At 39.6% G+C, this 13,124-nt stretch overlaps 1 protein-coding gene across 6 annotated transcripts in view; it reads left to right on the top strand.

Annotated features, from left to right (window-relative positions):
* The window catches only part of NFX1 (nuclear transcription factor, X-box binding 1), an 80,066-nt gene that overhangs the window by 34,519 nt on the left and 32,423 nt on the right, over positions 1-13,124 (top strand). For all 6 annotated transcript variants that reach the window (XR_006820754.1, XM_046022455.1, XM_046022453.1 and 3 more), the window contains exons 8-10: positions 3,899-3,998; positions 4,082-4,299; positions 10,152-10,249. Coding sequence is in view for 5 of the 6 variants with exons in the window: in XM_046022455.1 (XP_045878411.1) it covers positions 3,899-3,998; positions 4,082-4,299; positions 10,152-10,249 (416 nt within the window). In the remaining variant the exon portion in view is untranslated. The remainder of the gene's footprint in view (positions 1-3,898; positions 3,999-4,081; positions 4,300-10,151; positions 10,250-13,124) is intronic.

Below are 13,124 nucleotides of genomic sequence, written 5' to 3'. Positions count from 1 at the left end.
TTTATCCTCTTCATTTGTAATTCTTCTAGGATCCCTTTCAGCCTTATCTAGAGATTTAATAAGCATTCCTCCCAGGGGTTCATTCATGTATTGACAAAAATGCTGAATAGGCTAAAGCTGGCAGCAGAGACCTTCTTCCAGACTGCCTTTGGTTCTCTAATAATCTTCAACCAGCAGTGACCACCCAACTCTTCTGTCACCAGCTCATATTGCTGTCTCTTGTGCCTTCGCATACATAACAGGGTTTAATGTTGTACTTAGGTTATTTCCTGATTGATCAGAGGCTCAATTTTGGTTTTATTGATCCTTGATTTTTTGTTTTTTTACTGAGCTGAATTAACTGTGTTACATTAGTTTGAGGTGTATAGCATATTGATTTGACAACTGTATATATTACTCAGTGCTCACCACAATAAGTGTAGACTGTCACCATATATCGTTATTGTAGTAGTATTATTGACTATATTCTCTGTGCTGTCCTTTTCATTTCCATGACTTATTTTGTAACTGGAAATTTATACCTTTTAATCCCCTTCACCTGGTTCATCCATCCCCCCCTACCCACTTCCCCTGTGGCATCCACCAGTTTGTCCTCTGTATTTAAGAGTCTGTCTGGTTTTTTGCTTGCTTGTTGATTCATTTGTTTTGTTCTTTGGATTCCACATAAAAGTGAAATCATATGGTATTTGCCTTTCTCTGTCAGACTTACTTCACTTAGCACAATACCCACTAGGTCCATCCATATAGTTACAAATGGCAAGGTCTTATTATTTTTTCTTTTTCTTTTTCCTTTTTTAAGAATTTTATTTATTTATTTGAGAGAGAGGACATGATAGGGGGAGGGTCAGAGGGAGAAGTAGAGTCCCCACTGACCAGGGAGCCCAATGCAGGACTCAGTCCTGGGACTCCAGGATCATGACCTAGCCGAAAGCAGTCGCCCAACCAACTGAGCCACCTGGGCTTCCCACAGAGTCTCAGTCTTTTTATGGCTGAGTAATATACCATTGTGTGTGTGTATGTATGTATATATATGTGTGTGTGTGTGTGTGTGTGTGTGTGTGTGTGTGTGTGTGTGTGTGTGTATATATATATATATATATATATACACCACATCTTTATCCATTCATCTATTTGTACTCTTGAGTTGTTTCCATATCTTGGCGGTTGTAAATAATGCTGCAACAAGCATAGGGTGCATGTATCTTTGGAATTAGTGTTTTTGTTTTCTTTGGGTAAAGACCCAGTTGTAGAATTGCTCGATCATGGTATTTCTGTTTTTAATTTTTTGAGGAACCTCTATACAGTTTTCCACAGTAGTTGTACCAATTTATATTCCTACCAGCAGTGTACAAGGGTTCCTTTTTCTCCAGATTCTCACCAACACTTGTTAGTCCTTATCTTTTTTTTTTTTGTCCTTTTAAGGTTTTATTTCTTTGTTTGGGGCGGGGAGGCAGAAATAGCCAGAGAGAAGGCATGAGTGGGGAGGAGGAGAAGCAAAGCTCCCGTGAGCAGGGAGCCAATGTGGGGCTGAATCCCAGGATCATGACCTGACTGGAAGATAGACGCCCAACACACTGAGCCACCCAGGTGCCCCATCCTAACCTTTCTGATACTAGGCATTCTGACTGGCATGAAGTGATACTGTGGTTATGATTTACATTTCCCTGATGATGAGTGATGTTGTGCATCTGTCAGCAATGTGTTTGGCTTCTGACCCATTTTTAATTGGATTATTTGTGTTTTTGGTGTTGAATTACATAAATTCTTTATATATTTTGGATATTAACCCCTCATAGACATCTCATTTTCAGATATCTTCTGTTCATTAGATTGCCTTTTTGTTTTGTTGATGATTTCCTTTGCTGTGTAAGAGCTTCTTATTTTGGTGTAGTCCCAATGGTTTATGTTTGCTTTTATTTCCCTTGCCTGGGGAGACATATCCATAAATATGTTGCTAAGGGGAGTATCCAGGAGATTACTGCCTATGTTTACTTTCAGGAGTTTAATGGTTTCAGGTCTCTCATATATGTCTTTAATTCATTCTGAGGATATGTTTGTGTGTGGTGTAAGAAAATGTCTAGTTTCATTCTTTTACATGTAGCTGTTAATTTTTTCTAACACCGTTTACAGAAAAGACTCTTTTCCCCATTGCATATTCTTGCCTCCTTTGTCATAGATTAATTGACCATATGTGTGGGTTTATTTCTGACCCTCAGTTCTTTTGTTCACAGCTGCCTGCTCATAACCCACCCCCCCCAAAAAAGCGCTTCTCTTCTGTCTGAGCAGAAACTTAACAAAGAAAAGCCTCCTTGCAGAAATTCCCAGTTACTAGGGTTTATTTACCAGTTCGTTGATTCCATAAATATTGGTTGTATTTCCTACATCTGTATTCACCCAGTAAATCTTTATTGAATAAATGAATCAGTTTCAGGACAGGAGATGAAATTGCAAATGTACTTACTGGAAGGTAGAATGTAGATTTTAAAAATCAAGCATCTTGGTTATTGATTTGAGGCTTTCCTGCTTCTCGTGTCTTACTGAAAGTTTTTGGTCTGTTCACGACAGTGTTTTATTTATAAACATTTCTAATGTTTGAAGTTAGAAGTATTCTATTTTATTTTTTACTAATGTGTGGTTTTAAGATGTCATTTATTTTGATACTGATTTTCTGTGCAAGTAGATATCTAAGTTATACTGAGAATGAAGGAGAGCATCATTAAGTCTGCAAGATTTCAATTAGTTTCTACACTTTTGGTCTGCATCTATTATGCGGGCCAAGTATATTTGCACAGATTGATTTTTATCAAGATAAATTTTTTATTATAAATTGAAAATGTGGGGGCGCCTGGGTGGCTCAGTGGGTTAAAGCCTCTGCCTTCAGCTCAGGTCATGATCCTAGGGTCCTGGGATCGAGCCCCGCATTGGGCTCTCTGCTTGGCGGGGAGCCTGCTTCCTCCTCTCTCTCTCTCTATGCCTGCCTCTCTCCCTAGTTGTGATCTCTATCTGTCAAATAAATAAAATCTTTAAAAAAAAAAATAAATTGAAAATGTGAAGTGACACTTGTAAAAAATCATATAAATTGATGAAAATTAATTCTTATTACACTTTGTTACATAGTAATACATCAGAAACCTAACTCCTTAAATATAACACATATTTATTGCTAACATTAAGAAATAAAGGAACTCAAAAAAAAAAAAAAAAGAAAAGGAACTCATTATTTCTTGAACCCACAGGAAAATCTATGGATGTTGGATGGGGTTCTTTATCTAATAAACGTCTTAGAGTTTGAGCTTTCTACTCAGTGTGAATACTCAAACATGATTACTTCAAATTCAATGGTAGTAGAATACAGATTATTAAGGATTTTATATTACACTGATTTTCTTACTCCTTTTTAGCAATAGAAAGTTTTTCTGAGCATTTTATGTGTACTCCAATATATAAAGTACTAAATCTGTGCTGTTTGGGTTGGAGTGAAAATTATGGGGATCCAGTCCTCACTCGACTCACTCCACAACTGTCACCAGCTTAGCTTTCATCTCCTGTAACCAGAGGACCCCAGGGAGCCTGAGGGTGGATGGTTCTCAGCCATGGCCTTATGAACCAAATAGTAGTCTCTTAATTTAGAAGGTTGCTTCACTTTAATGCTGTTTTGGGGATGTGCTACAGAGGCACCAGGGGATACCGATAGTCTTACAAGGCCTTTTTTACTTCTTCCTATGATAAAGCCTCTTAGCTGGTCCTTAGAGCTGCTGTAGAAGCCACATTTGTTTCTGCATCAGGTCTGACCACCACTAATGAATAGCATTTTGTGCTAGGTTCTTATAGATTGTTTGGAATATTTTAAGAACCCATACAGTTTACTAACCTTTGTTTTTGAAACTGTGTCCTCAAGTATGCTACTGTGGCAGCACTTCCCGAGATGTGTTATGTGGAACAGATGTAGGAAAGTCTGATGGATTTGGCGACTTTGGCTGTTTAAAGATATGTGGCAAGTAAGGTTTTATGTTTTTCTCAGATAGAATAGAGCCATGTTTTATGCAACAGTTATATAATAGTCTGTGGTTTTTCTCAACAGGGACTTGAAATGTGGGAACCATACATGTTCTCAAGTGTGCCACCCTCAGCCCTGCCAGCCATGCCCACGGCTCCCCCAGCTGGTGCGATGTTGCCCTTGTGGCCAAACTCCTCTCAGCCAGTTGCTAGAACTTGGAAGTAGTGGTCGGAAAACTTGCATGGATCCTGTCCCTTCATGTGGAAAAGTGTGTGGCAAGCCTCTGCCATGTGGTTCCCTAGGTAACCAGTAGGCATAAAGCTGTTTTTAACAATGTGAATGGAAATGTTTGGCAGCAGTGACTGTATAAGCAGAATAGTGTTAAATTTCAGTTATAATATCAGAGGCTTTTGAAAATACTAATGATCAAATTTGTGTGGGCATTTTTCCTTTCTTCCTCAAAGTATACTTGTAAAAGCTCAAATATGCCCAAGTGATCTCTCCTTCTGCTTCAGGTATTTTATTACTAACTCAGGACAGTTGTGAGATACTATCCCATGTCAGGTGGCAGGGCGGGGTAGGGGTGGGTGGGTTATAATTTCTCTTAGTAGCCTGCCGTAGTATGAACACCACATATCCATTTGCCAGTCCAGGGGTCAGTGAGTGTTTAAAGGCATTTTCATATAATAAGAACATGTTAAATTACTATGGGTAAAATATTTAAGAACTAAAATGCTAATAAGTACAATAAAACTTTAGCCATTTGGAGTACTCAAGAAATACTTCCTCTGTAGGTAAGTTTCCCATCTAGTTGGGGGAAAAGACCTCCTAAGCATTATTTTGGAAGGATGGTTTTCTAAAATTTACATTTTCTTTCTTTAAACAGAGATTACTGAAGATAATTTCTTTCTTCTTTATTGACCCAGAGTCATCATTTTCCTGAACCTCAGTTATTGTAGTATGCTGGGTACAGTGATGCCCTTAGGGCCTGCTGAGGTTTCTCAGGCAATTTCCCTACACCAATGTGCGGTTTGAATTGTTTTATCTACTTGTTAAAGTTTTTGGTTGTTTATTTTCCTGTCATTGCTTTTAGTATGTCTGTCTGCCTACCACTAGTGACTCTCCCTTTTTTCTGACTTGTGGCTTCTGATTACTTGGATATAGAAACCAAAAAAATTTTTTTGGAATTAGCCTTAAAGTAATAGTCTGAGTTCTGAGACATTCTGAAGCAGTCCTTTGGGAAAATACTTGTATAGTTTTACAATGACTTGGCACCTTCTCTCTCTTGGGTGAGTATTCAAAGGCTGTGTAAAATGGGCGTGGGCAATGGAGTTTATGTAAGAGAGGTGTTTTATAACTAATTACCGAAGCTGAAATCTTTAGGTTTGGTTTCCATGTTTATCGAAAAGAGGGATTTTGTACTTTTTCCAGAAACAGCAAAAACTGGTAGGTACACCCTAATTATTTTTTTTTTTCAGTGTGACTTTTAAATTATGTATAGGGGAGAAATGCTCTTTTCTTATATTTTAATACATATATTTACTGCATTGGGAAAATCAGTTGTGTGTTGGTTCTCATTGCCTACTATAAAAATGTATCTTCAGATAAGCTCTGTAAAATGGAGATCAAATGGCTTCAAAATCAAGGATGGTAAGGGTCTTCCCTTTTCAGAAAGCTCATGGGTCAGTTTTATAATGATTTCATATATGATGACCAGAAATCCGCTGTGGGGCTAAGATATATTGGCAGTGAGAGAAAGAGGAAATGTGAATTGGGTATTGCATGGGGACTTGACCAAGAGAAAGATAGTAATTGTCCGTATAAACAGGCCCAGGAGTGGGACAAGACCAGATGAAGGGGTTTGAGGGTAACCACTGTACCTCAACAAGTTTTTAATCATGGAAAATTTGTAAGGAATTAGGCTGAGTTGGATTGAGAAGCTCAAAGACAAGCCTGTGGCTAGTGAAAACAATGAATGTCAAGTTTATTCAGATCTGGCTTATCTGTAGAAAGCTTGCGGAGATCTTTTAGTAGCTCACTCAATAGGAATTTCTATCCTAGTCAGGTACAAGACACTAGGGAGAGTTTTGCTTTCAGGATGGGAACATGAGCTACATGGACATACTCCCCAGCAAAACAAGCAAAGCTAGGGAAAATTATTACAAAGCAATCATTTAAAGTTTCTGGAAATTGTCCTATGAGCATACATCAAATGAAGAAGTTATTTATTAAAGAAAATCTAAAATTCAGTAAGAACAGTAAGAGTCTTTGTCGTTTAAGTCATAGTCCACTCCCTTCCTTCCTCCCCAAGCTCAACTTAACAAAAGCTCTACTCAGGATAGGTGTGCCAGGAAGAAGAGACTGCCTCTACCCCTAAGCTCCCAGTCAAGGGTTAACATATCTCACTGGGAAGAGCAGACTGTCAGCATTTTTCATCCCTTCTAACTCTAAGTTGAAGAGGCTAAATTTCTGGTAAGCACAGCTGAGGGGTCGGGGGCTCCTTTCCATACAGCCCCACCCATAAGTCAGTTCTTACCCCAGTCACTACAGGGTAGACTGTTGGGGCCCCAGTCATCTTCAACACGGCTCACTTTTTAGAGCAGATGTTCCACGCTGGAAAAACAAGCCAAGAAAACCAGAGGCTACTGTCCCACTCAGCATCTAGAGTAAGTGACTGAGACTTTTTCCAAAAGTCTACAAAGTAGTCCCCCAAAGGAATAGACCTTAATTTGAAACACTGTGGCGAAATTGAGACCTTAAGGACTTTTAGAAAATAATACCTCTTCTTAAGTAAGGACAGTAAGCTAAAATGTAAGTCAGCTAGTTCAGCAGAAAGAACCAGGGAAAGAGATAGCTAAGAGGAGCCCTTCTGAGGTCAGAACAAACTTCACAGACTTGACTCAAAGACTACGCCTATCCACATTTCATTGGAGCAGAGCGCTGAGCAATTTATGCCCAACAGAGAGAAAATAGAATGAAGAAAAGTGAATGGCACCGTATACAAATGCAGTGCACTTTTAAGCCCATAAGCATATGTATAATGGGAATATCACAGTGGTAGAAGGCAAAAGAAGTATTGGAATAATTGAAAACTTTTCAAGTTTATTAAAAACCATTAATCTGTGTATCCAAGAAGCTCACCTTACCTAATAAGATAAATTCAAAGAGATTCACACCTAGACACAAGTAAAAAGCTAAAAGCCAAGGACAAGGAAAAAATCTTGAAAGCAAAAGAAATAGGATTCGTCTCATACAAGAGAACGCCTATAAGATTACAGCAGACGTTTCATCAGAACAATGGAGAATACTACATCACAATAAGAAGAACCTGGAATGAACTATTCAAAGAGGAAGGGGTGCGCGGGAAACTGCCAGCCGAGAAACTTCTGTCCAGCAGACCTGTCTTCCAAAAATGAAAATAAAAACAGAAAGGGGCACCTGGGTGGCTCAGTGGATTAAGTCGCTGCCTTCGGCTCAGGTCATGATCTCAGGGTCCTGGGATCGAGCCCCGCATTGGGCTCTCTGCTCCGCAGGGAGCCTGCTTCCTCCTCTCTCTCTGCCTGCCTCTCTGTCTACTTGTGATATCTCTCTGTCAAATAAATAAATAAAATCTTTAAAAAAAAAAGAAAAGAAAAGAAAAGAAAAACAGAGAATTTATTGCTAGTAGATCATTTCATAATAAATACTAAAGGAAGTTCTTCAGGATAAAAGCAAATAAACCCAGATTTAAATTCATAGGAAAAATCAGGGGGCACCTGGGTGGCTCAGTGGGTTAAAGCCTCTGCCTTCGGCTCAGGTCATGATCCCAGGGTCCTGGGATCGAGCCCCACATCGGGCTCTCTGCTCCACAGGGAGCCTGCTTCCTCCTCTCTCTCTGCCTGCCTCTCTGCCTAGTTGTGATTTCTCTCTGTCAAATAAATAAAATAAAAAAAAAAAAATTCATAGGAAAAATCAAAGAGTAACAGTAATTGCGTAATTTTAAAGGACAGTGCAAATGCATATTCTCTTTGCAACTGATTTAAGAAGCAGTTGTATAAGATAATGTGTAATTATATTGTTAGGCTTATAAGATGTGGAAATACATCTGACGGTAAGAGCACAAAGGGTGTGGATGGGACCACAGTTGTACTGGAGGAAGGAAGTAGTACCAAGTGGTACCTCAGATCAGTAGGAACAAATGAAGAAAGCCAGATAAGATGATCAATACAACAAACCATGAATATATGCTTGCTTTCCTTTTTTCAGCTTTAATAGAAATTGTAGAAAGTAATCTAATAATGTATTTGTGGGTTTGTAACATGTAGACATATACAACAATAAAGCATAAAAAAAGCGAGAATAGAGCTACCTAGGAATAAATCTTCTATATCTCACTGGAATTAATTTGTATAAATCTGAAGTAGATCTGATAACGTGTATGGTAAGCCCTAGAACAACTATTCATAAAATAACTCCCCTAGAACCCTCCTGCACTGTTGGTGGGAATCCAAGCTGGTGGATCCACTCTGGAAAAACAGCATGGATGTTCCTCAAAAAGTTGAAAATAGAGCTACCCTACAACCCAAATGTTTATAGCAGCAATGTCCACAATAGCCAAACTATGGAGAGAACCTAGGTGTCCATCAACAGATTAATAGATAAAGAAGATGTATATATATACAATGGAATACAAAAGAAACCATATCTTGCCATTTGCAATGACATGGATGGAACTAGAGGGTATTAGGCTGAGCGAAATAAGTCAATCAGAGAAAGACAACTTTTTAAAAGATTTATTTTTTATTTGACTATTTATTTATTTGAGAGAGATCACAAGTAGGCAGAGAGGCAGGCAGAGGGAGAGGGGAAGCAGGCTCCCCGCTGAGCAGGGAGCCTGATTCGGGGCTTGATCCCAGGACCCTGAGACCATGACTTGAGCTGAAGGCAGAGGCTTAACCCACTGAGTCACCCAGGCACCCCCATCAATCAGAGAAAGACAGTTATCATATGATCTCTCTGATACGAGGAATTTGAGAGGCAGGGCAAGGGTTTGGGGGGTAGGGAAGTTAAAAATGAAACAAGATGGGATAAGGAGGGAGACAAACCATAAGAGACTCTTAATCTCACAAAACAAACTGAGGGTTCCTGGAGGGTGGGGGGGTTAGGGAGAGGTGGTTGGGTTATGGACATTGGGAAGGGTATGTGCTATGGTTAGTGCTGTGAAATGTGTAATCCTGATGATTGACAGACCTGTACCCCTGGGGCAAATAATACATTATATGTTAAAAATAATTTTTAAAAAAGCTAAAAAAAAAACCCTTAATAGTGAAAAATACCATTAAAGGAGAAAAAATGTTATATTAGAAAATATTAACTTAATGCCAAAGAAAGCAGTAAAGGAGGATTAGAGTAACAAAAACAACATGAGGCATACAGAAAAGTAAAAGTTAAATGGCAGATGTAATCCAACTGTATCAGTAACAACAGTAATGTGAATGGATTAAACTACTAAAAAGCAGAGGCTGTCCAACCAAAATTTTCTTAAAAGCTCAAGATCCTGTGTGGTATCTTTAGAAAACTGACTTTAGAGTGAAAAATAAAACTAGGCTGAAAAATAAAAGGATGGAAAGAAACACATTTAAATGGCAGCCATAAGAGACTGTGGCTGATCCCCGAGGGGTTCTTGAAACAGGATTTGTCCTAAACCCAGTTTAGCAGAATGAATGGTGGACCTCTTACCATCAGGTAGTCGCAGAGCTGGAGTCAATGAGGTTATGGATCATGGTTTCTGATTGTTTATGATCCCCAGATTTTCAGAGTCGAGAGTACTTCAGTAAAGTCATCCTTGGCTCTAATTTTAAGGATATTCTCAAGTCTAGCCTTGAGGCTTGAGGCCTAAAGAAAGTCAGAACTGATTTTTGACTTAGGCAAAGCATTATGCATTCCAGAGGCTATTCCAGTGACTAATTCTGAGCGCTGCCTTTGCAGTAAAAGGCCCAGCCTGCCAGATGAAGGAAAGATAAGGGGAAGAGGCATTGACCACATTCTTCTTTCCTCAACTCTGATTCTGGAGTTGCGGGGCATAGAATTAGAAGACTAGTGCGGCTAGTGAACTTGAGAGTCTGAAAATGAGTACTTGCGGTGTTCATTCCTAGGTCTTTTCATTTTTTTAAAGATTTCATTCATACCTGCGAAAAACTCTGCCATGAAGGAGACTGTGGACCATGCTCTCGTACGTCAGTTATTTCCTGCAGATGCTCTTTCAAAACAAAGGTAAATCATAAACAATGTTAAGAGTTATCACCCATACCTTTTAAATTAGTGATTATGGGATGGGAGGAATCAATATAACATCATAATATTTTATTCCTATCATACTATGTATGATTCATTCAGTCCAGCCAGTATATGCTGACAGCATCCAGGGGCAGTTGTAGGGTAGGTATTGGGGGTAGGGGGAAGTAGCATTCCAAGCTCAGAGACAAGTAATGGGGCTAAGCAAGTATACAGATAGCTCTACCAAATACAAGTGGTGATAATGCTAGATGCTGGTATAGAGCAAAATCACTACTACAAGGAATTAGCTAACTAAGAAGTTGGAGAGAACGCAGTCCACAAGATCACCCTCATTTATGATACCCACTGCAAGAGTTTAGACAACTGCTGAATTAGAATAGTCCACAAGACCACCCTAAATTCTGATACTAACTGCAAGTCCAGTGTCCACAAGACCACCCTCAGGGTTTGATAATTCACTAAAAGGACTCAGCAGAACTCATTGAAAGCTGTTATAATTGCGGTTACAGTTTATTAAGGGAGAAGGATGCAGATTAATAATCACCCAAAGGAAGAAACATGCAGGGCAGAGTCCAAGAAATAGCAAGTATGAAGCTTCTAATTGTCCTCTCCCTGTGGAGTTGGGACAATGTTACTTTCTCAACATCAGTTGGTGATAATATGCATGGAGTTTTGCCAACCAGGAAAGGTCACCCGAGCCTGGGTGTGCAGTTTTTACTTAGACTTCATTGCATACACATGGTTGACTGCCCATGTGGCTGATCTCAATCTTCAGTGTCACCAGAGGTCTACGGTTACTGTATGACCCAAAGTCCCACCGTGAAGTACATCATTGGTCTTCGTGATGTAGCCAGTCTCCACCTTAAGATTTTTCAGTATAGCCAGCCTGTACCCTAAATTATGTTACACTGTATGACGACCCAAGGCCTCAGGCAAACAGTGCCACTTCTCCTATCAGGCATGATATTCCAAGGGCTTAGAGATTACCTCCCTGAAGCCAATGGCAAAGGCCAGACCATCCTTTGAGGAAGGTTAATTCTTAACTATACAACTGTTTAGTCAATTTCTACTTTCTGCCCAGGGCAGTTTTTATTGGACCCTTTGTTAGAAAAGGGATATCTTACCATTTTTACCATTCCTTTGCTTGTAACTAAAAGCAGGAACCTTGCTGTGGAAGTCTTTGGGTAATCCAACTTGGAGAACATACCAAGTATCAGTCTGTCATTTCTGACTCACTTTCAGTGCATAGTCACTGCTACTAAGCCCAAGGTCTGGGTAGCTGCTGACTTGCAAATGATTCTGAGGATATAGTCCATAAACTGGGAGCTAGCTTATTAGGTAAGCTTTAGGATAAAAATGTAAAAATAATGCGGTTTACGTGTGGCAAAAGTTATGTGTTTCTTTTCTTTTCTTTTTTTCATAAAGATTCATTTATGACAGATAGTGAAAGAGGGAACACAAGCACAGGGGAGCTGGAGAGGGAGAAACTGCTCCCTGCTCAGCAGGGAGCCCATATGGGGCTCGATCCCAGGACCCTGGGATCATGACCTGAGCTAAAGGCAGACGCTTAACTGACTGAGCCACCCAGGCGCCCCTTGTGTTTCTTTTCCGAAAGAAACTGCAGAGTACATGAGGCAGTAGAGATATTTTGAAGGTCAGCTACAGCACCTTGAAGACTGTGAAGTACTGACTGTGATGTAGTAATCACAATTTTAGTAATGCGCAGAGGTGCTCTTTATGACCAAGACGTACAGGCAGGTTTGGGGTGTGTGAGCTAGCTATGGCTACTGTCATTTTGCTGCTTTCTCCCCTGCAATCCCATTTCTCTGCTTTTTTGCTTCTTATTCACTGTCCTTCCTCACTCCCTCTAATAGTGGATCCCATGGCAGTGAGTGTGCTCATGAAAAAGCTGTGTGTAAATGGAATTTTTTTTTAAAGATTTTATTTATTTATTTATTTGACAGAGATCACAAGTAGGCAGGGAAGCAGGCTCTCTGCTGAGCAGAGAGCCCGATGTGGGGCTCGATCCCAGGCCTGAGCCGAAGGTAGAGGCTTTAACCCACTGAGCCACCCAGGCACCCCATGTAAATAGAATTTTTGCAAATAAGTTTTATTCTAAAATTGCTGGAGCCACTCACTATTAGTATGAATTCTGTTGAAACCTTTTGACAAAGTGAAAAATGTCTTTGAAACTGTTGATCATTGCTATTGCTGCGTTGTTTAGCCAAATTTTTCATGAAATGTCTTTTGTAATGGAATGGGCTTTTCTATTAGAAGTAAGTTTTCTTTTTTCCTTTTTTTTTAAACGGAGATTTTATTTTGAGGGAGAAAGAGCGAGAGAAGGCATGAGTAGGGGAGAGACAGAGGGAGAGGGTGAAGCAGAATCTCCACTGAGCAGGGAGCCCAACTCCAGGGCTCTTGCCCAGGACCCTGGGATCATGACCCATGACTTAACTGACTGAGCCACCCCCGCCCCTGGAAGTGAGTTCTCTCGATAAATGAAACTTATTTCTTAAAGCTTCAATGGTGGTTTTCTTTTAATCACTTTGGTGGGGGTCTTTGAAAAATGTATGCTATATCTTACTACCTATCTCTTAACAAAAAGTACTGTATTTAAGTTTTTATTGGTAATTCATTCTGATTTTAGGAATCTATAAGATCTCTGCCTTTCCCTGCAATTATAGATACCACTCTAGCATGTCATTTCTACTCTGTAATCCAGTGTTTGCATTAACTGGAACATTTACTCAAGCAATTTTCATGAGGCTACTCAGGATTCTAGAAAACATACTGGGAACTTTTTCTTACCATCCAACCTAGCCAACGAATTTATCTAAAACATCTTTCTAGC

This window comes from Meles meles, chromosome 11, assembly GCF_922984935.1.
Source record: "Meles meles chromosome 11, mMelMel3.1 paternal haplotype, whole genome shotgun sequence".
Classification (NCBI taxonomy): Eukaryota; Metazoa; Chordata; class Mammalia; order Carnivora; family Mustelidae; genus Meles; species Meles meles.
The sequence above is the reverse complement of the archived record's forward strand: the minus strand, read 5'-3'. Positions and strand labels throughout refer to the sequence as shown.